General features: G+C 44.2%; 1 protein-coding gene across 6 annotated transcripts in view; it reads right to left on the reverse strand.

Moving 5' to 3' along the window:
* The window catches only part of CNTN4 (contactin 4), a 783,747-nt gene that overhangs the window by 12,999 nt on the left and 745,131 nt on the right, over positions 1-25,617 (reverse strand). For 5 of the 6 annotated variants that reach the window (XM_081073436.1, XM_081073435.1, XM_081073438.1 and 2 more), the window contains 6 exons: positions 13,426-13,601; positions 9,251-9,371; positions 5,590-5,748; positions 3,274-3,423; positions 1,686-1,756; positions 432-666 (listed from right to left, as the gene is read on the reverse strand). In XM_081073436.1, coding sequence (XP_080929562.1) covers positions 432-666; positions 1,686-1,756; positions 3,274-3,423; positions 5,590-5,748; positions 9,251-9,371; positions 13,426-13,601 — 912 coding nt within the window. The remainder of the gene's footprint in view (positions 1-431; positions 667-1,685; positions 1,757-3,273; positions 3,424-5,589; positions 5,749-9,250; positions 9,372-13,425; positions 13,602-25,617) is intronic. The other variant, XM_081073440.1, reaches the window with a different exon arrangement.

The raw sequence follows: 25,617 nt of genomic DNA on the forward strand, positions 1-25,617 counted from the left end.
AGCAGTCATGTTGCTTCACGACTTACTCCTTCTTTAGTGACACAGAATAAGTTGAAAGGACGATACGATTTATAAAAATAAAAATGGTGAGAGGGAACGCAAATCCCATTTTGATATTCACTTAGAGGGATAAAGTAGAACAGAATTCTTTTGAAAGTGACGCTAACATGTAAAAAAATATGAAGATCTATGGAGTTCGCAATTTTGGTCCTCGGCAATGGAACTGGCCATTTGTGTTTATCCACAGTGGACTTGATGTCTTTCGAAGACACAGATGATGGTTAATGAACGAAATTTTTTACATTGCACTTTTCTCAATCAGGATGCAACTTCAACTGATGGGTACAATGCTCCATGGAGTCTGTGTCTGAAAAGCAACATCTCAGAATCGCAGACCTCTCCCCTACGTAGGTGACGTGAGCCGTACATACCTTCTTCTGCAGAATACACCACTGTGGTGGGACTGAAAGGGCCCTCTCCCTTGTTGTTGAAGACGCCCACTTTAACCTCAAAGGGCGAGAAGGGCCGCACGCTCTCGTTCCTGAACACATATCTGCAGGCGTCCGCGGAGGCTAGCACTGTCAGCATCCAGATGGCTGTGCCATACGGCCGGAAGGCCACCACGTACCCAAAGCCTCTCCCGTTCTGCAGTTCCTCAGGGACCGTCTGGGAAGGAAGGCAGGCAGTCAGGGAGAAGTGCAGAAGGCACAGCACTTTGACTCAAAAGCCGAAATGGTTCCATCTCCCCGCCCAGAACACGGCTGTCTATATTCTTCCACACCTGTCCTATTTCTGCTTTGTCAAGACTCTTAAGTTTGGGGCTTGCTGCCAGTCCACCTTAGATTTTCAGGGGGCATTGGAGCAAGGAGACAAAACAGACGCACGGAACTCTGCAGTGGAGAGCCTGGCGTCAGACCCGTCCTGAAACAGTCGGAGAGTTGATCTAGAAACCAGCAATTCCCACACGCACCGTCTGATGCGAATCTCCCTCCAGTGCCAAACAGACAGGAGGTGTCAGTGAAGAGGTAAGGACCACCTTGGCTCAGGCAGGGCTCCCCTCTCTGAACTGAGGGGGCTCGCAGACGTCGAGTGACTTCTGTCACCGCGGGGGCTGTGGCCGAATGAGAGATCTTAACTTCTGGCCTGTGGTCTAGAATCCTTCAAAACACATTAAGAACCCTTTCTAAAACTCCCACCTCCTCTCTCAAAATCAATTTTTAATCAATTAGTGGCTAGCCGTTCTCCAGGTTGTTTAATAAAACACCTCACAAAAGAGGGCTCCAGCAGCAAAGCTAATGGCCAGGAAATGGAGCTGCTGGAAACCAAGCCTGTGGCTGGCAGGCGTTTCGAGCCAACTGGCCATGCAACAGTTCAGGAAGAAAGGAAAACCTGGTTTTCGGTGAACCAGGCTTCTTTTATATATACACACACATTTTTTTTCCTGTGTTGTCTCCCGTTTCATGACTGTCCTTCCTGTGATGAATGGAATTAAAATGTAACTCAAGAATTGATGGGCAAGCGCCATCTTTTCCTGCCAGCCATTAGCTGTGTGAGAGGGAGTGTTTGCACGCACACAAACCTTAGCTGTTAAAAACAGAGGAGGCACCTTTCCAGGTATGTTTTTGAGGAAAATAATTCCATCGCCTAGACTGATGGATGTCCTCGTTGCTCTGTGACTCACTTACCTCCCAGGTTATAACCAGCTCAGACTTGCTGCCACCGCCCCCACTGACGTTAGCTGGGGTGACCTCAGGGACTGTGGGGGACAAAACACAGGTCACGTCAGGTGGCAGAAGCTCAGGTGCCTCACATTCAACAAATACTCTGATGCACACGCCTTTGTCTCCTGAGATCAGTAACTCGTGCTCAAGGGGCCGAAAGCATCCCCTCGAGCAAGCGAAATGTGCCAAGGAAACTGCTGTGGTTACCTGTCCCCCTTGCTGACATGGCTAAACACGTGTTTGGCTCCATCCCTAGAGGCCGGGGTCAGTGGGGTGAGGAAAGAATGGAGGTTCTCGTTCTAAAGCTTGGGTGGGCGATTATTAACCATGAGGCGGTACACATGGGGGGCAGTGCACACGGGGGGCAATGCACATGGGGGGCAGTGCACACAAGGGGGAGAGTGCACACAGCCCGTGCAGAGCTTACACTCCAGTAGGAAGGAGAACGCACACACAGAACAACAACCAGGTGGTGGTGAGGACAGCATAGCACGGCATAGAGAATTAGGGGTGCAATGACGTCAGAAGCAGCAGGCTGCTTGGAGTGGGGGTGGGCTAATGGCTTCTGGGAGGAAGGTGAGTTCTGAGCTGGGTGTTGAAGGAAGTGGTGGACAGAGGTTGACCCCTGGCTCTCTGCGCTTAACTACTTTGATCCCCAGTGTTCTCTGTAAAAGAGGGGAAGTAATGCTGGCTCCCTCCTCAGGACTGCTGAGAGGAATTGATTAAATGGATTAAATCACAGTTTTAGAGGAGGGAAGGCACGGGGATTAGCTGTGTTATCATCAAGTAAATAAAAGACTAGAAAGAAAAACTCCAGACACATTTTAACAATGTCTGGCTGGGGCAGGTAGTTGGTGATGGGCTGTGTCCCCTTGATTAAAGCTGAAGAACTAGACCTAAATGGATGTTTTTGTCTCAGAGTGGGGTTGTTGTGCCCATTTACTTAGGGACCTTGCTCTTCCTTCAACAAACCTAGGGCCTCGTCCCAGCTGGGAGCCCTCCGCAGACCCACACCGAGCCCCACAGGGTACAGCTGACTCTCATGTGTGTGTTATTCTCTCCCGTGCTCATTAAGCTGCAAACACAGGAGGTCAGACAGAACGGCTGCCCAGGCTCCTAGGAATTAGCAGGAGCTCCGAATCCTGGCTCCTGGCTCTGGTTTGCACCCTAAGAAAATCTGCCTGAACGTCCCTGAAGAACTTACTTTGCCACCAGGGGTTTCTGCTAGTTGATTTCATTTGAAATGTTGGGTGTGCATTTAAAAAATACATCCCGATGGGAGAATCAATGAAGACAGAGTTAGCATTTGAAAGACCTAAGCATATGTCTCTCCCTGCACAAGGGACCCCAGCGAAGAGTGGGAACTGAACTCTTGATTGAAACTCACTGCCCGTTAAGCTGAGCGTCTCTTGGCCTGATTTCTGATTGTTAGAATCAGCAAGGGAAGAAGGGTGAGCTAAGGGAGGCAAAGAGGGCTGAGGAGCAGGGAGAATTCAAAGCCTTCAGAGCAGCAGCCGCTGGAACAGCCCAGCTGTATCCGGGTGCTACTCACGGGCCTCTTCTGTCCTCCGCTTCTCTGAGGGCCGGCTGGGCTCCCCGATCCCAATCACATTGGCTGCCACAGTGCGGAATTCATACTCGACCCAGGGGTTCAGACCCACCACGGTCGCAGTGAACGTTCGTCCATCGATGAGCTCCGGGACTGAAAGACATTGAAAGGACTCCATGTTGGGAAGACGGGAAATGCTGTCCCTCCATCCCCATCCCCAGGACTGTGCTCAGGCTGCCGCAGCAGTTCTGAGAGCAGCCATCACAGGGAGGTAACCCCAGAACTCTATGCCAAGCCAGTAAGTCAGACACCCACAGAGGACGTCACAAAAGACACAGACTTCAAGGCTGCTCGCTACTTGACTAAGCACTGCTGTCATGGAGCATGGTGTCTAGCTCACTGTATAACGAAAGACACATTGTGTGGTTCTTACAAGGAGCCTAGGAGGGAGGCAGAATGATTCTCTTCATTTTTGTAGATGAGGAAAATGGGCCTCACAAAGGTGAAGTGACTCCCCCAAGGTCACAGACCATGCACCTGGTCTGACTGCTTAGTTCAGCTCTATTACTTACGATAACCATGGAGTAAGAATGTTATTTGCCCATAACACTGGTGTCAGTGAACTCTATTAGCACATCTAAAGAAAGAATCTATACATGTAAAAGGGATGGCCCAGAAGAACAGAAAGGATGGGACACAGAGAGGCAGAACTGGCCAGCGTTCACCTGGCCGTGCTTGGAGAAGGGCTCATTCACAAGAGAACATGGCCCGTCGCTTGATGTCACAGCCCTGAAGCTCTCACCGTTGCTTCTATGCTCAACTGAAAAACTTTTTGAGTTTTAAACTGATTATCATAAAGCGTTCAGGGAGGTGTCCAGTGACAAAGCTGAGGCCATCCTACTGGTGACCAGGCTTCAGTGGCTGCCAGCCCTGTGGGGCCACATGCACACAGTCCTACCCTCCAAAGGTGAAGTGCAGGTTCCCCTGGATTCTAATTCGGAATCTGCACGTAGTAGCCAAACGACCTTTGGTGGGTTGCTTGACTTCTGCATGCCTTGTCTCACCATAAAGTAAGGCTAATAACAATATTTATTCACAGTGCTTTGGGAAAACCCAAGAGAAGCACCTAGCAGAGCATATGGCACATAGCAAGGGCTCAACAAACCCAGGTGGTTTTTTTAAACCACCACCATCATCATCGTTGTTGTCATAGCCACCTCCTTCGTTATATTTATTATGCAGCACTTCCTAGTTTTAAAAATGTGTCACAATCATTTCTCTTGGGCCGTAAACAACTCTTATCATGCCCGTTTAACAGACGAGCACATGAAGATGAATAGAGATCTGCTGAGCAGCAGAGTCAGGACTGGAATTGATACCTTCTAACTGGCGCGTTTCCCATCTCTCCTTCCTAAAGCACTCCTGTGACTCAGAAGGAAGTCACTGATTCAGCTGGAAACGCACAAACCCATTCCTTAGGATGGATAAGTTAAATTAAAACAAAGCAAACCAAAACAAAAACAATAACAAAAAAATGAGGCTGAAAAGCAATACAATTCATGTGAATTGCATAAACCTGGGCCCATCACTCCGTTTATTTCTCCTTCAGAACATCAAGGACACAGAGCCAACCTTTGGGGACTACACGCGTGTATATCTTGCTTACAAAGCTACTCATCTGTCCATTTATTCCTCAAATGAAACATAAATGAAAACCAAAATGAGTCATTTTGGAGGTACAGGGATGTGCAGGGAAGGCAGGGATGCAATGGCCAAATCACATATTTTTTAATATAACAAAATCCCACGCCTCTTCTTGTCCCGATTTATCCATCTGAAAACTGGCCGGTGAGTCTACAGACTCTGTACAGTCCTTAGTTACTGGTTTCTCGACAGCAGTGTATCCACTTTACAAAGACCGTGACCATGGACTAGTACGAGCCACTGCTTCCCACAGTGGACCATTCGTGGTACACAGATGTTTTTAGGGCACACGCAGACTGATGCATTTTCTTTTTATAACTATTGTACTTTGAAATGTGTGTTAAGAGAAAATATAACCAACACAACAGACCTACCATCTTACAGACATCACTGCTAAGGATATATTAACAAACAAATGTGAATTGGTATAAAGAAAAATATTAAATACACGATAGTACAATTGGCTGAGGTCTAGGAAACACTGCCATTAGGGTTCTTGGTAGCTGTGTCTGAAAGATGACCCAGATGCCCCTGGCTCCTGCCACAGTGCTTTGTCTGTCACGCTGAGTTTCAGAAGGCCTGAGAGACACCAGCGCTGGGCATCCAAGATGGTACCTGTGTTGACTGCTTGCCAGCCCACGGAGAATGGAGTCCTCGCTTGAATGACATACATGGTGACAGGGCTGTGGTTGTCGGGCCCGGGTCTCCAGGACAGCTGAGCGGTGGTGTCTGTAATTTCATCTATGGTCACAGCCTCTGGGGGGCCTGGGGGACCTGCAAAAAAGCAAGACCCTTAGAAGTGGAACAGTGTGTTGTGTTCAAAATCCAAGTAAGTGATCACCTACATTGAATGGGTCCTGACTCCTTCAACCATATCCGTCACTTGTCTATTCCTTTTCGAATACATGCTAGGCGCCCGACATTCTTCTAGGCTCAGAAACTACAGAGAAGAATGAGACACCTGCCTCTTCCTTCTAGTATAATAGAACAAACTCATAGGTAAACAAAGAATACCATAAAATATTTGTTCTAGATGCTGATAACATTGGGGTACCACAAGGGCCCAAATTCATTAATTTCATATATCACATATTTATAGGTTCTTCCTGTGGGTCAGGTACTGTTACCTGGGGATGCAGTAGTGATAAATGAAGATTAGAGTCTTCATTTGAGCATAATGTGGATTTGAGCAGACATGGCTTTAGGACTTTGGGGGTCGCAGTACTGCTCCATATATTCTCACTGAGTCGTAATTCCTGGCCCATTCCCCAACCCTCATCAAATGTGAGCCATACTTGTGTGCAAGGGAACTGCTGTGAAGATGGCTGCTGCTCAAGTCACGAAATAGTGGCTTCTTCAAAGGAGTTTCCAAGTCAGGCTGGAGCCTAAGGACCCTCATTTGCAGTTTCTGCAAATCATACCTGTGGTTTTTCTACTTCTCTTTCCTGATGTCCATTGTTTCTGCTCATGTATATACCATGGAAATGGGAGAAAATCACTTTTAAAGGATGGCTTGGAAATCATAAAGAAACAGGGATGGAAAGTGGCTGGCAAGCAAACACAGAACACTAACAGCCAGAGCCAAGTCACAAAGCTGTCCCAGATTCAGACGGGAAAAGCTGTTACCAGGCAGTCAAATGTGTTTCCCAGGAGGCACCACCGAGCACCTCAAGAGAGAAGGTGGCTGTGAGGGAGACAGAATGGCGACCTCATGGTCATCAGACAGGTATAGGGAGCTATTCCTAGGAGGGGTCGGGCACATCCCAGCAGGGCAATCAAAAGTACTGCCGAGATACTGCTGGGCCATGTCACCTGGGCCGGGAAGAAAGAGCCCACCATGAGAGTGGTGCAAAGTTAATGGCAATTTCCTGAAGTAAGACTTTGTTCTGGGACTCACTGCTGAACCCTTTATGCAATGCCCTAAATTTCTCTTTCCTTCTTTAAAAGTCACTTTTATAGACCCACAGATGAGACTAAATTTATCTTCTTCCTCCCACCCCTGAATGAAAGGTTTGGAAATCTGTGTGCTAGAATTGATTAATTTTCCATGGTGACATTTCAGCACGTCAGTCTAATGCCACCTTAATAGAACTGAGGTAACCTTTGGTCTTTGGGACCCTTATTAACCAGATAAAGTCCAGAAGACAATATAATCTTTTTTTCTCACCAGCTTTCTCGTCCCAGCATTCCCATCCCCTGCCCCTTTTGTAACGGCTGCGCCTTTGATGGCCTTTAAAATCAAAGCACCAGAAACAGAAAGTGTTGCTCTCCAAACTCCTCCATGGATTCAGCTAACAGGAAGTATCTGAGCGTGTGATGGCCACTGAGTCAGAAGGGAATGCAGGGTGGTGTGAACGTGGCCGCTGGAGAGAAGACAGGGCTTCCACAGCTGTTTGCTCTGGCATTTCCACCCACCCACCCCACCAACGTGCAGATCCGACCAGACAGAATGTTTACCAGCTTTGTTTTGGGGAAGTGGGGTCCCTCTTTCAAAATGACCAAATGAGCAAATGCTTATCCTCTGAACAAAATGTTACATGGTCACCAGAGTTTTGTCACAGGCCACGGCAGAGGGAACGTTGGTGTGACGCCAGTGTCTCTCTCAGGGAAGGGTGGCCTTTCTAGCTGCCACTAGACGGCTATAGATTAAATAAAGTAAATATCACAATCCAGGAGGCCAGAGCCAAGACTCATAACTGTACTCATTTCAAATACAAAAGCCTACCAGGGAAGGAAAAGGCCCTTCTGCCTCCCACCCCCCTCCCCAACCCTTCCCCCACCCCCCATCTGCGGAAAACCTCAAGGGCAGAGCTGGAGGAGATAAAACAAAAGCTTATGGTTGGAAATGGCACCTTAATTTATTGGCCTTCTTAACTGATTAGACTAGATTTTCTTTTAGACAGAATTTGCAAATTCCTCCTGGTACTTAATATTATTTTCTGTGAAATGAAGTACACAGCATCACTTAAGAACTTCAAGTATTACTGATTTCAATATTTATTAGTCTAATTTATTGGTGTTTAAACCGCCGATGTGAACATTATCCTAATTAAATGGAGGATAAATGTTTAGCGACAGAATTCTTTTGTCCCCAAGAGGAGAGCAGACCGGCTTTGGTGATGGCAACAGCCATTTAAAATGGAAAAACATGTTTCCAGCAGTTGCGCTTGACCCGGGTCTAAAGTTTTTCCCCTTATCTGGCCCTTATCTGGACCACTACTGGAAGGTTTCCCTAGGCCATTTGAAGGGGAACCAAAGCAGGCAGGATGGAAGAGCGATTTTTCTCTAACTTCTCTTGATAGTTTAAGTTGCTAACTCCCACACATTTTTCCTGACAGCATGCCTAATGGGATGGCAAGATTTTTCAGTTTCCAGTAATGCTGGTTTATACACTCAGATTCACCTGCCTCCAAATCTGATGGCCCCTGGATTTCATGTTCTTCACTCAAAGTTCTGCCAACCGTGCCAACACGCCACCAGCGAGGCTTTGGGTGAAGGGGACTCTTGTAAGACGTTGTTTCGATGTTCTGACGGGCCTCACTTAGAAAACCTCCGAGCAAGCAGCAGGCTTGATTCTGGTGTGTATACCAGTTGACAGAGTGTTTACATTTAATTTAAAAATATTTCTTAAAAGTCCATGCACTGTTCCTTTAACAAATTGGTTTTGCGGGGCTTGGAGTCGATCAACTGGTGTGACTCAGACGGGGTTCACAGCCCTTAACGTGAAGTCAGACCACGCTGTCTGGACTCCAGAGATTCTCACAAATGTCAGTTTTTACATCAACTTATTTACTCCAATCCAGGCAGTCAAGTGATGTTTCTCTCTGAAGACGTATTTTAGAAACTGGACAGCACTATTAACTTTAGAGATAAAAGAGGAAACTGGGGAAAACTGGTAATGATTGTACCTCAGTCGCTCTTACGGCCCTGGCTAAAGCACTAACTTGGTCTAGCCTGGATGAAACATAAAAAGGCAGTTTGATCCCTCGGTAAGCCGTTTGCTTTCAGTCATCTCTCGTCCTAGAAGGTCAGTTCCAACGGCTGTCAGTCAGACCACTCCCAGGAGTGATGTTCAGTGTAAAGCAACTGGATTTGTTCCGCCTGTTCTGACAACCCCCTATGAGAAGCGGGTGCACACTTCCATTCTGCAGACTGCTAAGCGCTGGTTACAACGTTTAGCTTCTACCTGACCTTTTCCCTATAATCCTAGACCACTGTGGTTCTTAGAACCCTGTGCAGGAGTAGATGTCACAAAACCAAAACCAAACTCCCATACCTCTGACGATCAGGTCTGCAGCAGCAGACAGCTTGTCCACACTGGTCCGGACCATGCAGACGTATTTCCCAGCATGCTTTAGCTGGATGTTTCGGATCATCAAATCACCAGCTGAATCCTGCTGATAAAGTAGGGGAAGTGGCTACAATTAGTTTGTAATGAGCTCTAAACATCGTTATCACATGAAGGGCACGGTGACTAATGGATTTATTTTACACTGGCTGATGAAAACATTAGTGATGCCAGCCATGGCCTATTAAAAACGAAAGCCTGCCCGAGAGATAAGAACAACAACGTGTTCAGAACACACCTTGGACGAGACCTCAATCTGGCTGCTCTGAGGGTCCAGACTCGTTTGCTACCCATGCTGGAAGCATGTAACTTTTGTCAGGTGGCTCCTGGTCTAGTCCCATGGGTTTCATTCGACATGCCCTTGGCCTATTGCCATCACTGGAGTTCCAATACTTTGGAACCCTGTATTTGGAAAGGCCCACATTTGGGGGCACTTGCATTTCACTGCACAACCCGTCTCACAGCCAGCAGTTTGATCGCTCCCAGGTCTGAATGAAAGGATTATGCGACCCAGACTCTCCACGGAAGCTTTACATCCCCTAGTCTGGGATGGTGCCAATCTGTTGTTGAAATGGCAAATGCAAGCATGGTTAGCAGATGAACTAAGGACATATCCGGGATGGAAGTCTGTGAACCCTAGATATTTCTACCCAGTTCACCAGCACAGTACTTTTAATACACGTGGGGATACGCCGCCACAGGCCGGGGAAACACCATCCCAAAGGTGGCGTTTAACTGAAGAACACTGCCATGCCTTGGAGTTTGGTTTTCTAGCTCGGTTATCAAAAGCTTGGGAAATGACTGCTTGAGCGAGAGAGCACATTGGGGTCAGATCCGGGAAGCCACACTTCTTTCTCAACCCCTAATGGATGACAAGATCAGTTAGGCTTCCTCACCCCAAACGACAGCCCCATATGTTGCTGTGTGCCTTCATGGAATTCTCTGACCCTCTCTGGGCCTAAGTTTATTGACCTGAGATGGAAGGGTGCACTGCCTAATGAGCTAGATGTTGTGTGTGTGTGTGTGTGTGTGTGTGTGTGTGTGTGTGTGTGAGAAATCCTTCGGAAAAGGGAGAAGCACAGAATAAACTTAAACGGGCATTATTGATGACTGTGATCAATCGCCTCAAAGACATTAAATGGAATTCAAGAAGTGCTGTGATTTTTTTTTTAACGTGAAAGCTTTTTTATTTGTAACACTTGGCTTCTCCTCTAGATTCTACTATTTACTGATCAAGTCTTATGATTGCTCAATAAAATAGGATAATCATTGCTACCCGATTTCACAGGGTTTCAGTGAGGACTAAGGAGCCTGTATGTATGGAAATGTTTGAGCAATGCTTTCACATTTTTGGAAATATACGAGGACTCATAAGGAAGCCTCATCATCATTATTACTACTGCTTCTTTACCTAAGACATTTCACTTGTTAGGACTTTGAGTACAGAGTTAAATGAAACTTTGGCCTTACAAAGGGGTGTGCAGGGGAGGTGGAAACCATATAGGTTTTAAGGAAATGGCTCCACTGTCTCAATAATTCACTTTGTTCACTGAGGTCTTGAAAGTTGGAAAAACTTGCCACCTGGAAATTTCAGACCACAGAAACCTCTTATCAGAATTTTCTGACCTTGCGATCTCGAGTGTGCTCTTTATTTACCCATTTTGACCAGATTTGTGTTTTTAAAGTCAAACTGAGACAAAGACAGATAAAGGCAAGACTGAGGAGTCTCCTGGAAGGAGACCATGGCAGCTTTCTCTCTCCCTCTGGAGTCATCTAGACCCAGCTGCTAACTGAGATTTCTGGGAATATGCCATCCAAAGTGCACAAACAGCACCGGCGTATTTTCCCCACTGTGTTTCTAACACAGAGCACTTGTAAGCTGTCAGAGGACAACAAAGTAAGAACTTGTCCGAAACCTGCAATGGGCTGGCTCTGCTGATCCAGAGAAACTGAGATGGGCTGACCTCAGAGCTGCTTCCTTACGTCTTCTATTCAAGTCAGTACTTGGCAGACATGAATGACCCTGGTGGCTGACACACTCCACTCTCACCCTTGGTGGCGGTCTCCTGAATGTGGCACTTGTATCTCAGCAAGAGTCGACTGACGTTAAGACTAGGGTCACAGAGGGGACAAACGTTTCCCTGTAAAGGCTAATGAAAGTGATTCCACAGATGGAACTCTCTAGAAAGGTGGCCATTACTGCTGACTCCATGGGGGTGACTCTGCCTGTCTCTGCCATGGCTGGTCTGCAGCCAGCCCAGCATAAAAGCCACATCTATCTGATTGGCAGAGCCCTATCAGCCAGGCACCTGTTCAGAGTGGCCAGTGCCACTCTGGAACATAATGCTTTTAATATCTCTCCTGCCCAAGACATTGGTTTCTAGTATGAAAACAAAGACTCTGCCTAATTTAAGAAGGTTTTGTCAATTTATGGGTTCCTGTTATTTGAATCAGTGTTACCCATCCTTCAATTAACACAACCATTGAAGCTTATCAAGCACCCTTCTTGTGGGAGGCATTGGGCTACGCCCTTGTGTAGACCTGAAGGGATTTAATATCCTCGGTATCCTTGGGAAGTAGCTATTATCTTTCTCACGTGGTCAAGGTTATTCGGCTGAACCATATCCAAGAGGTCCAGAATGGATAATATTGGCATCCAGCCTTTCTCAACCAGGGTTCCAAGAGCAAATCGTTAATGACCCGAGGCACCCATTCATGCAATGAATTAATTTCTCTCCTGGGCATCTAACACAGTACACTAGTCATACATGATCTTTGAGATAATTGGAAAAAAAAATGTCACTCAAATCATTTTTGGTGTTCTGTGATTCAACTGAGAGACACTGTTTGAGAAAGCCAGCAAGAGTGTAACAGGACTAGTACTACATTGGAGTGGAAAATAGGCCTCGATCAATATATTGTGTGGATAGCCCTGTAAGCCATAGTCCATTTATTCTCCACATATGGGGTGGGGGTAAGACTAGGTGAGCAAATCTGATTCCTACTGCAGCATGGAGGATGGGGAAGGCTTTTCAAACCCCAGCCCCTCTGTCATATTCTGCCGTCTTGTGGTTGGACCACTCCATGAGAATGGCAGCCAGAGTGAGTCTTTGTTAGAAATGGGACTGTAGGGCTGTTTGGGGCAGAAAAACATTTTTTGAGAATGACTGTGATAAATTGAAATTATTTCCAGATTGAACCTTATCTTGGTGTGAGTCCAATGATAATATGTTGTTGTTTTTCTGAAGAGTAAGGCATTTTGAAAATTCAACCCTTTGAATTCAAATTACCTGGAGATAATAAATGATGTGATCAGACTTTCAGATTCAAGAAAGAGAACTCTACTATCACCATGGTGAGTCTTCTAGAAGAACTGAAGTGAGTGTCATCAGAAGCTGCAAAATCTGAGTAAACTGTCCTTAAACGATTTTCTTAAACAGGCTCAGTGGCATATGGTAAGGTAGTGGGCACAGAGCTTGAGATTTGAAGTCTGAGCTCAGTTCTGCAATTGAACAGCTATGTCAACTGTGATTGAAAAACTAAAAAGGGAGGAGGAAGTGCAGGGGACTAAAAGGTTCCAATTTCCAGGTGTAAAGAAAACAAGTCATCGGGACGTAAGGTACAGCATGGGGAATATAGTCAATAATATTGTGATAGCAGGTACAGTGTCAGGTGGTTGCTCGGCTTATCATGCTGGTCACTTCTTTAGGTATATAAATGTTGAATAACTATGGTTGAATAACCCCTGAAACTAACACAACATTGTATGTTAGCTATATTTTAATAAAAATCGTAAAAGAAAAAAAGAATAGCTATGAGGCCAGAGCAAGCCATCCAACTTCCCCGAGCCTCAGTTTCCTCATTCTTACAGGGTAATGAATAACTAACCTGTAGGACTATTGAGAATTAACAGGCCTGCCATATGGGGTCACTCGATAAGTGGTTTACATGCAGAAAGAAGCAGGAATTACCCAAGAGTTTCTTGAATGACATCATCAAAGACTAACTTTCCGTCTTTTTAAGTTAAACAGCTGTTTGAGTCAGTGTGGAGCAGTTCAGCTGCATATGGCATTTCCCGTGGGTAGTCCAATATTAATACTTACCCCTCCGACTCTTTCAAAGTGGTCCCCGTCTTTGTCAAAATCTATCAGGTGTCCGTTAAATGTCCACGTGAACACGATGTCTAGCGAGTGGTCATGTGTCACTTGGCATGTCAGAACAATACTTTCTCCGACAGTGACATCCATGCTGGAAGGGGGCACCATTACCCTGGTTGGATCTGGAGAGTGAAAACAAAACCCCCCAAAAAAAAGTAGAAACCAAGAGGATGAAATACTGAGTAGTTTCCTTTTATTTTTTTCACAGGCTATGACCTGCAAACCTGTCATCTGGGAAGCTGGGATTCAGGCCAGGAGGTCATTTTTAATATGAAATGATGAAAACACTCATTATGAGAACCTCCCAAGAGCAACAGAACTCAGGTGGGGAGCTCTGAGGGTAGCCCACCTAAGAAGACCCTGGAAGGGCCTGCCCTTGCCAGCTGGCTCTGAAATAGATTCTTTAAAAAGGTTTCATATCTCTCCAGCTTCAGTGGAAGCAATGTTTCAGCTGAGTGCAAACAGGAAAATCCATGCTCATTTGAAGTTTGTTGGTTTCTTTTTTTTTTCCCTATCCTAAAAGTGATAAATGTTTTAGTACGGGAAATTTAGAAAATTCAGGAAAGTTAAAAGACGGGCTCAAACACCCCCCCACCCGCCAAAAAAAAGCAAAACTAAAACAAAATAAAATCCAATTTAATTCCTTACCATCCAGGTTAAACCTGTATTTTCATTTTAGGGTAATCCCCAGTCTTTCTGGTGCATAGCTTTTAAGTTGTTTTGTTTTGCACTATTGTCAGCATTCTACACATATGTTTTTCCTGTCTCTTCTCTACTTAATATTAGGTATATTTTTATCCCCATTTTTCATAATCTGCTTCATGCATTATTAAATTTATAGTTTTGACCATTTTGAAACTAGTAGACATTTTAGCAAATTTTATTATACATGTGATTATTAATAATGCTGTAATGAGCATCATTGACGAAATGATATATGTATATTACGTCTTCAAAGTAAGGTCTACTAATTTGTTTTCAAGTTCACCCTTTACATTCTAGTTTGAATTGGAAATGGAATGGGCTTGCTTAGCTGAGAGTACGTAACTCCAGAGCTACACTCACACACAGCTGGTCCCTTACATTCCACTGCAACCGTATTTCATAAATAGCATCAGAGAGTACAGTGGTGAAAAGCAATTTGCATTAAATAGAAAGGTCATGTAAGTGACTAAAGAATGAAATTCTGAATTCAGCCATATTCCAGAAATTTCTCTGTCCTAAACCAAATCAAACAAAGCCAACCCCACAAATTGTAACAAAGAAGACAAGTCCAAAGCAAACAAAACAATAAAAGAACACTCACCAATCCCTTTTCTATTCATAGGATGGGGTTCATGCTTGGGGGGTGCATAAACCTTTATTAAGGGTATGTCTCAGATTCAAATCTCAGCCGGGGATTTTAAAAGGATATCTCATGGAGACTCTTGCTGGACCTTCTTTCCAACAACCCACACTAAAATTTCCTCTTTAAAGAGAGGATTTAAAACAGGTTTCCTATCCTTTTAACCAATTACGGAAAGCAAACATCTTTGGTCATGAGAACAGGAAAGTTTATGTTCATAAACAGATTGTAAGCCAGCAGTGGGATATACTTTTGTTGTCTGAAAACAGGAAACAGGAAAAGATCATGATAAGTGGATTGGTGCACTTTTAGTCACTGTTGAATAAGTGATGTTCATGAAATGAGAAGTCTGAAAGGCCAGCTAGGAGGGCTTGGGAGGGTCAATCCTTTATTTCAAAGCCTGAGGCTTTTGCAAGTCACGTAATCAAAATCTGCTCTATTGATTAAATGACCTCCAGGAATACGTCTGTCTGTCTGTCTATCTATCTACCTATCTATTTATCTATCTATCGATAAAGATATACACAAGATATCTATATACTGTATTGTATTTATATATTGTATCTATACATTGATTTTTTTTTAATGAGGGAAGTAGTTGAGAACAAAATCACCTCAGAATAACTCTAAGCAAAAATCTAGCAATAGCTCCATTTTGACTTAACCTGTCATTTATCATTTTTGAATTTAAATTTTCCTCATCTACACATGAAAAACTCCTGGCTAAAATTATATGCGTCTATGGTTTTTATGGGGCAAGACGTGGCCTAAGTCTCCTTGACTCAGCTGTCCACTGATTTTGCAATTTAGATTTTTGTTTTAATGTACCACTCACTTGTTGATTCATCTACCAAGCATGTATTGTGTGTTATGTGGATAACAAAGAGCGTCCTGGGACCATGAAGGATATAAAGCAGACTGAGGGAATAATAACATTCGTAATAACTGCGTCCTTTAAATTCTAGACACTGTGTTAAGCGCTTTACATGGATTATTTCATTTATTCTTGACAAGCAGGTACTATTATCCTCCCTACTTAACAGATGAGGGAAACTAATGTCTAGAGTGGTTATGAAACTCTCTCTTGTGCTAAGCGACCTCTTTTCATTTAGCTGAAAACATGACATCCATTCACAGATCGTCCAGAGAACCGTCTAAGGGTATAATCCAGCAATTTGCACACTTCATTATGTGTAGTCAACTGAAGATATTTAAATGCAGAAGAAATTCAAAGAAGGCCACGGGGTGAAGATGGTTTGGGAGGGTTTTGCTCAAGAGTAATGAAGTTGGGGCCTTAGGTAAAAAGCAGGGTGCTTTTATGCCTCAAATGCTGGCACAGGCTCTAAGCTTATCCATCAGACCCCGGAGGACAGAGTCCGATGTCCAGGTCTCTAAGAATATCTTGGCTCTCCATCTCCTGACGAATTATGGGTGAGCAGCAAGGAGCCGGCACGTACCCCTGGATTCATGTGCAGTTCTGGCTCTCATTTTTAATTGACGTTTGTTTCCTGAAGAAATGCCCATCCCTTTATGCACATGTAGAGACCTGGGACAGATTTCATTATTGGTGAACTCAGCTGCCTGTTAACCAATAACCAGAGACGGTCCCTAACTCAAGGACTGCGCTAGTACAGTTGCTGTGCGGACAGCTGCTAATTCATTCATTTCCCTCTTGTCGCCAACACACGTTCTCAGCCCCAAAGTAGCAAGAATCAATGCAAAGCAAGTCATGTACTGTACACACACCACAGAGGTCGCCGTGGGACCAGAGAAGATTAAACTAAAGACGTTCAAACCTCATTAGCGACTTGTTTTCTCCAATTGTGTGCTTGTTCAGAACTCCTGTTTTCTGCATTGTGAATTCTGATTAATTCCCTTAAATTTGAATACAAACACTGTACACAAATAAACAGATGGCTTCTTCAAAACAAAACTGTCTCCCCTCCTTTGGTTTTAATTCATCAAGATCAGGAAGGATCTGTATTTACGACTTCTGTTCTGAAGAGTCACTCAAACTATTGTTCTGTGCAGAGAACTCTCAAAAGCAATTAGAACGCAGGATGTGAATTGATGTCTGGATTTGGATATAATTAAATAGCAACAATAAATAGGACCAACTGCTTCTCTAAACTTGCGGTTGGTCCACGCTGCAGAGAATGATAAATTCCCAACTCCAGAAAACTGATGCTTAAAAATATATATATTTACCAAGTGCCCAAACCTCCTAAAGTAAATATATATAAATATATACATATATCTTATATATAAATATGTATATATATATATATCTTTTATGTTTATAGTGTTTTCTATGATATACAGAGGACAGAAAGTAAACTAAGTGCTTTGTTCTAAATACCATGACAACCATGAGAGTTAATTATTAACTACTCTGTTAGTGATTAGGTCAGCAATTATTAGACATACAAATTATCCAAGTCATATTACATTCTGACTTTCACTGTTTAGTGGAAAAGCTTTCTGATTTAGGGCTTTCATCATCTGTAAAAACAAGCGCCTGTAGGGTCACAGGATAAGAATCTCATTTTGCTGTTGCTTCCCCTAGACCATTCCAAAGCAAAGTTGATCATTTCTTTGCCTTTCACTCACAGTGCCTACTGTGTATGTTTGTCATCGTCATTCATGGAAGGTATAAGTGGTCTGACCGTTAAGTTTGCGAACTTGTTGATAGTAGGGGGATTATTCACTGTGAATTTATACCAACTGGACAAACAGTTAACCACATTTACTATTCAGAAGTGCTGAAAAGCCTGTGTGTAAAGGTTAGACGACCTGAACCTTTCGTCAACAATTCATGGCTCTTGTATCATGACAATGCACCAGCTCACACAGCACTGTCTGTGAGGGAATTTTTAGCCAGCAAACAAACAACTGTATTGGAACACCCTCCCTACTCACCTAATCTGGTGCCCAGTGACTTATTTTTTTTTTACCTAAAGATAAAGGAAATATTAAAAGGAAGACATTTTGATGACATTCAGGACATCAAGGGTAATATGACGACAACTCTGATGGCCATTCCAGAAAAAGAGTTCCAAAATTGCTTTAAAGGGTGGACTAGACACTGGCATCAGTGCATAGCTTCCCAAGGGGAGTACTTCAAAGGTGACTGTAATGATATTCAGCAGTGAGGTATGTAGCACTTTTCCTAGGATGAGTTCGTGAACTTAATTGTCCAACCTTCGTACATCTCCTTTCGTTGGTAGATTTCTTAATGGTGACGGTTTTGATGACACCTTTCAGTCAGGTTGTATCTTTTTTTCATATATTAATTTTTGTAAGGAGACTTTTAAAAATGGGATACTTCAAGAACAGGAGCTCGTCAGAGTTGAGAGACAGCTCACCTCAAAAGACACACAGGGGACTGGAAGGAGAACTACTTTTTATAGTGGTTAAATGCCACAACAAAGATGGTTGATTAATGATCACAATAAACCTGGAGGTAGCATCTCTAGGGACGAATTTCAGCATTCTCTAGCTGGTCCCATTTCTTCAATAAAAACAAAACCAGTGGTGAATGAACTGCATGAATCAATTCTGCATAAAAGACAAATCTAAAATGAATATCCTAAACATTAGATGAGAGTGAAAATTCAGTGATTTCCAGCTGGACAAATGCTTTCATTTAGGATGAAATTTAATAGGGATAAAGGCAAAAAGCTACACTTAAAAAAAGGCAGCTACACGGGTACAGGCAGGACAGGGGAAGACTAGATTGGCAGGTCCCATGAAAAAGGCTGGAGCATTTCGGTGTCGACAGCCAACGAAAACTAATGCGATCTCCGGTTGCCTTCGTAGTATGTGGTACTCCATCTCAGGTAGGTAAAAATCCCATTGTCTTTTGCACTAATGAGACCACAACTCACTGGGAAGAGCCTTGGATTCATTGGCCGATCATTGGCCCTAGGTTACTGAAGACCTAACAAATCCCTAACAGCGAAAATCACTGAAAGTGTTTGGCATGAGAAAGAGAAATTAGAGGAGACATAACAGTGGTCTGCCAATACATGAAAGGCTTATGGGCAAAAGATGAGTCCGGCTTCTTTTGTGTGGTTCCAGAGTAGGAAGCAAAGAGAAACTACATAAAGGCGTATGCTGGCTCTGTCTAAGGGAGGACTCAGGAGCACGTGAATCACCATTTCTGGAATATTCCAGCACACATGGGCACCTCAGGGAAAGGGTGTCACGTTATACTGAACACCAGCCAGGCTGCTCTTCCAAATTTGCTTCCTTTCTCAGTAACATCTTAGGTCTTCTGGTCTGGGAACTTACTCTGGAATGCAGGTAGAATTTAATTGTCATGTGTCTTCAGACTACTTCAAGTTAGGACATTTCTGCAGGGTTTCCCTGTCTTTCAAAGTCTTGACAATTTGAAAGAGGATGACCCTTGCATTCTGTGGGATGACTCTCAGCCTGGATGTATCTGATGTTTCCCAACAACCCAACTGAGATCGTGTGCTCTCAGCAGGGGCACCACTGAGAGGCTGGGTAGTATGTCCTAAGCGCATCGAATAGGAGCTGTGGCTGCGAGGCGACTTCGTGTCAGCACTAACCTGTTAACCCACATCACCTGGTCGCGTTGCCATCTGCCTGGCTTCCCACCTTATACTTACCACTTCCCCTTGTAACTGATTAGCATTTTGTGGGAGGGATTCTGGAATTACACCAGTATTCTGATAACTCATCAAACATCTACTGCCAGCCTAGGACCCCTGCCTGAATCAGCCACCCCTATGACAATGCCAAACAGTGATTCTGTTTCTATCCTTCCTTGACATACACCAGCTGACAGACTCCTTTAAGGAAGAGCACGTATGTATGTATGTACTTTGGTGTGAACTCTTGACTTCCTATTTTGTTCAATGGGTTGTAATACATTCCTATCATTATTCATTTTGATGTTCAAACTGTCTCCATGTTGGCCAGTGGGAGTCCTTTGAAGTTGACTCCTCTGTCTTTGTCATATTTTATTATTATTTATTGAATGTCGTCTTAACTTTCTGGCCCAATGAGACATTCCAGGCTCATCTTATAATTTTCTCTGCTATGGCCCAAGGGTCAGTGATTCTCCGGGGGGGGGGGGGGATTTAGTGGAACATTTTGAGAGCAACTACAGACATGACGTCTCACCACCCGTAATCACCCTGGTCTGAGAAACTGAGACATGGATACCCATGGACTCATCGATTCTAGGTGCTCTCAGCCAAAGAGCTGAGTGCACGTGTGTGCGCACACACACACATAATACACACACCTATATATCTGTGACTATTTCTATATTTTGCAAATAAGTAAATGTTAAAAAAAATTACGTTTGTTTGCTTAATCAACTTACTTTTTGGTTCAGTATAACCAGTTCTCCCACCCTGTGAGCTGTGTCCTCTGCCCAGCACTTCTGCACCCCTACCCCCTCAGCTATCCCTCGTCCTGGGCTCTGGGCCCAAAGTGCATGCTTCATACAGGTCCCAACCCACCTCACTGCCTGTATCCTCAGCCATCGTGTTGTCTCCTCTGTGCTGGGAAGGGAAGGGATGATGGGAAGGCAAGGGGTGAAACGGAAGGGAAGATAGGACTTAGGCGGTTTTAGTATTTAAAATGCAAAAATTGTAAATGAATACACCACAGAAAAAGAAAAGGAAAACAACGTCAGTGTGTAATTCTAGAGCATATATCATTTAAAAATCAGTTTTGTGCTACTTCTTAGAAGAAGAATGAATACAGGTTATCACTTCACTAAAACAGAAACACTTCTGCGTGTCTGCATTTCATCCTGGGGGACAACTGGAGTCAAGGCATTCATCAAATACTTGCTGTCAGGACCAAGGCATTACTTAAAACAATAGCAAGCTTTTAGAGACCAGTTCATCATTAAATAGAAGAAAAGTTGATTAATTTTCTAATTATCATTCTTTGCTGGGTTATTACATTCTACATTTTAAAGCAGCTATCAAAACCAACCAACCAACCAACCACAACATAACTTCCAGTCTGTCCTTTGCCCTCTGAGTCACTTTTCAGAACTGATTCATTCTGTCAGGGAGTTGGGTGGGAACGTGGGGATGATGGAGGGTGAGGTGAGGCTGTCCTTGAGAAATCTACACTAAATCTTGGCTACAAGTTCTTTCCAGGTTATTACATTATTGCTTCTTTTCAGGGTGTGAATTTTTGTTGTACCTGCTGGCTGTCTCTTACCGTGACAGACTTCCTCATTATCTTTGTAATTGTGGTTGGGAAGTTCCTCTAATGGGGGAGTTTTTCTTCTTTGAGTATTCTTCCCCATGGTGTAGCTGTAAGTCTCTGAATCGGGTTACATGAGGGATTTGGGGTTTGTATCACCTAAGGTAGCAAAATATAGGGCATTCCATCCTATATTATATGGGCCTGGCCTGCTGCCCACTCTGGACATAGGAAAATTCCCTTCAAAGTTCTTAAATCTGGGTAGAGATATTTTTCCCTCAGTTTCCCAGTGAGCTGAGACCCAGGCTCTTACATCAGCAGTAGGCAGCTTTACATGCCCAAATTTCCTTATGAAATAAAATATACCCAGTGTATGATCATCTAGATCATATCAGCATCTATGTATTTGGCATTTGTTTGCAAGTCTCCATTTTGGTTAGAATATTACTCTCTTAGACATCCTTTGTTTTTTTTTTAGATGCACTTTTCACTAAGATTGGTTTCCTAGAGAGCACCTATGCCAGTGATTTGAGAATTTAAAAAATTTAAAAGCAAAACATAGACTATTTTTCTCTTTATGTTACCTCTCTTTGTTTTTGTTAGCACAGTTGAAATATGCCTTTGCTGTATGAAAAAGGGAAGAGGAACCAGTTGGAGGAAAAACAGTGATTTTTATCTTGGCTCAAGACAAGGAAATCTGCCCTTTTTAGGCGGCAGAGGGCACTTCCTGGGAGTCAAGATTTTGATTCGATTCATGCCAAGAAGCATGACTGCCATGTAGTCCTGTGACCTGCTGCTCCGAACAACTGCTGCCATGTGACAAACGACACCGGAAGAAAAGGCAAGGCAGATTCAGAGCCTGGTCGGACTGAGCACAACCTGGAAGCTTCCAGGGAACAAGTCACAAATCAGCCCTGAGCAGAATGTGCGCTGTTCTGTGTTCAAGGGCTGAGGAGGAACAGCACTGTTTGATAAACTGGACTGCCACAGACAGAAAGTGCTGTGTGAGAGCCAAGGTGGGGCAAGGGGGGTACCTGGGAAACAAGCAGCCCCGTGAAAAACAAAGTTACTGGGTTCCCCTGGTCAGAACGTGCAGCAGAAAGCACTGTGGCGGCGGCCCTCAGGACGCCCAAACACTCTGTTTACGTGGGTCTCCACATCACTTACGACTACTTGTAAGGAGTCTTTGCTTTGCCTTGTTTTGTTTCTAAATCAGTGAGTTATAGTTGGTTTTGAAATCACTCAGGGGCAACTCACTTGCTGCTATTTTTATCTACCACCAGGGAAAGCTAACTTCCTGGCTTGGGATTTGAAATAGACTCTTGCAAAAGACTATTCTCATTGACAAATTTAACAATTGTATCTATAAGTCAAGGTGTAATTAAAATTACTCCGTAGCAGTTTTTGTGTTTTGTTTTTTGACTGTGAAGAAAGAGGGAAAATAGATAGACAGGAACCACAGATCTCTTTGAACTATGGAGAAACACTTCCATCAACTACTAATCAGATCCCTTCCTGTTTGAGAAGAAGGGGTTATGGCCCCTTTCTTTTGGCCACTACACCTGAGTAAGGCTCCCTTAGGAGTCACTGGGCAAAAGTGTCCAAAGAAATGCCACCAGTGCTGGTGAATAAAATCCCACCATTGACAACACAAAAGAAAGGCATAATGGGTACTTCGCTGATTAAAGGACTATATTACTGTATCTGATGGGCGGGCACCTGGCTGTATCTACTATTGATACAAAGTAAGAGATTAGGTGCCTAAACTACAAAAGAAATGGAATGCACACCTTGAGGCAAGGCCAGGGCGGGGTGGATCACAGACAAGGCCTTCCCCTGTCAGGACAGCTGCACAGCAACACCCCCTGCCCTGCCTGCAGTTTGCTGCGCAGAGAAGGACATGTGTCTGGTCAGCAGGTGGTGCTGGAGTCTCAGCATATGGGGAAAGCATCCCTCCCTCTGTTCCCCTCTGCAATTTTCCACAGGTTTTCAAGTTCCTCAGTTTAAGGACTCTGCATCTCGGGAAGCAGGCAATAATTCTCATATTCTAAAGCAGTATTTCTTTGTTTGCTTTCAGATTTGAGAAAAGGTCAAGGAGGAGCATAGGAAGCTCGAACAAGTGTGTTGCTGTCTTCGTGGACCTTCGCAGCGATGATTTATGTAGCTTTCTGCAAAACAAAATCAAACAACCCCACCCACTCCAACAGTGGGCCATGACTGGCCAGCTTGTTTGGGGTTCGTCTCTAATTCTAAGTGAACTTTCTCTGGAAACCCTTTGGGATGGACAGCTATTAACAGCCCCAGGCCCCCACGCTGGCCGAAACGCTCCTCTTGTGTGCCTGGACATCCCAAGTTTTGCAGCTAAAAGAGATTCTGCTTCCTGTGAAATTACATGCCTCAGAGTATGACCTGCGTACACAGTCGATGGGATAAAGAAAGGAGAATGAAATTAGGAGAGCTCTCAATTAAGAGTGTGTTATTGTTTTCATTTTGAGGAGAAAGAGGCAAATATTTTGCAAACACTCTTGTAGAAAAGGACTATTTCCAGAGGGAGATGTGAAGGTCATTGCACAGATAAGGAACCTTGTCTTTCTTCTGAGAGCTGCTGATCCAAACAGGAAAACAAAGCAAAACAAAGCAAAAAGAGTTGAGGCTCAGAGATGTACAAAGCAACTTAACTTATTTTCAGAGAGATGCTTACAACTTTTCATGCCTTTGAAAGTAAGTGCAGGGGACATACAAATCTAAATATACATTAAAAAGTTTAAAACTTAGATCTAATCTATGTGGAGGACAGTGGGGGTGAGGGAGACAGAACGAGGTGAAAACGCATGGAAGACACAGGCAGAGAACAGCACCGTCCCTGCTCATAGACACCGGAGATGAGAAGCTGCACAAGGGATAGCACGCGGCACAGGAAGTTGGGGAAGTGCAGAGGCAGCCTTTGGCGGAAGGACATGTCACTCTGTGGTTGTTAGGATATTACAATAGCAAACCTGCGCTGGGCAAGCTGCATCTTTGTAAGTATAATTGCTTACAGGTAAGTTTCATCTTGCTCCTTCCACCTAAAGGTGGAATTTAAGCCTGAGTTGTGGTTTGACTCAAAGGCCCACATTCTCTGCATCACTCACTGTCTCCTACAACAACAGCTGGGTTTTCCCACGATGGTTACGTGAAGCACCATAGTGCTACCATTGTCCAACATACTGAGTGACTGTCAGCATTAAAACTCATCAGACTCTGGAAGAGACTTCTTAGGGGCAAAGAGAAATAGCTTTCTGGCCAGGTCTTGGTTAAGTAAAAAACAAAACAAAGCAATGAACTTCTGCCCCATTCCAGAAACGTTACTTGAATTACAACAAAAAAACTCCTAGGGCTATGCATGCATGGTGTGTGTGTGTGTGTGTGTGTGTGTGTGTGTGCGCGTGTGTACACACACGCACATCCACATGTCTGTTCCTCAGGAAATTCTTTTAAACTACAGGAACTGTACTCATTTCCCAGATTATTTATCACACTCTAACAGCTCACGCTTGGTAGGGAAGATAGTGAGGCCAGACCCCAGCCCACGTCATAAAAGACGTGTACTCATTATCTGTGTAAGTCATGCCAAGTCCCCCGGTTTGTTTCTCTGGACTGTGGTGCGAAAGAGTGAACCACGTTTTGCAAACTGCTCCAGCACCAGACAGACCAGAACTCACAGAGATACGTAAGAAATATCAGTCAGTTCATTGGTCGGACAGGCCAGACACTCAGGGCGCATGGCCCCGACAATCTGCGGATCACTCCACAGTTTATAAACAGCTTCTCATCCATTTCTACAACTTTCCGGAACCTGAACACAGACACAGAGATCTGCATCAGGCAATGACTCCAACAGGTTCAGAGAGATCAGAATGTCTTCTTTTGGCCATGGCCCCAGGACCTGCTACTTTGCTCAATGCCAGATAGTACCACCTGCACGGTGAACAGCGTGCACTCGTGAAGCATGGCAGCCACTGGAATGCCCCGCCACTTCTTCCCAGGAAAGAGGAAAATGCTGGCAGACTAGAAACAAGCTAAAGAGTCAGGGCACTGAAAATAAGCACAGGCCCAGGGCTCCTCTCAGACACAGGAGCTGGGAGCTCGTTACTCCTCAGGAAGTAGAAGACCTCTTCTGAGGGGTGCTCTGATGTTGCCGTTGGTTTCCCTCAAAATATCCGCATCACGAAATGTACAAAACACTCTGCTGAGCTTCTTAAAAACTTAGTTTTCCAGGTTTGGCCACACAGCACGATACACACAGAGGTGTGGGTCATCTGACATCTCTGAGCTAGACTTTTCTCATCTGGAATTTGGAAGCGATGCTTTCTGGCATCCCAGCATGGCTGTGAAATTCAAACTTGGTTAATGGATTTTAACACGGTTCATAAGCCGTAAGACGCTACCCCAAGTGTGAGAAGCTATTCTTACTGTCACTATGGATGCTGCAGATGGAGGGAGAGAAGGAAAAGGAGAAACTTATTTGGAGGATGAGAAGAGGGTTGCGTTCTAAGGGGAGAGCTCATTGTAGTAAGTCTTCGTTCCCGGACAGCTGTTGGCTGCTGAATAAAGGC

Source organism: Rhinolophus hipposideros (assembly GCF_964194185.1).
Source record: "Rhinolophus hipposideros genome assembly, chromosome: 14".
Taxonomy (NCBI): domain Eukaryota; kingdom Metazoa; phylum Chordata; class Mammalia; order Chiroptera; family Rhinolophidae; genus Rhinolophus; species Rhinolophus hipposideros.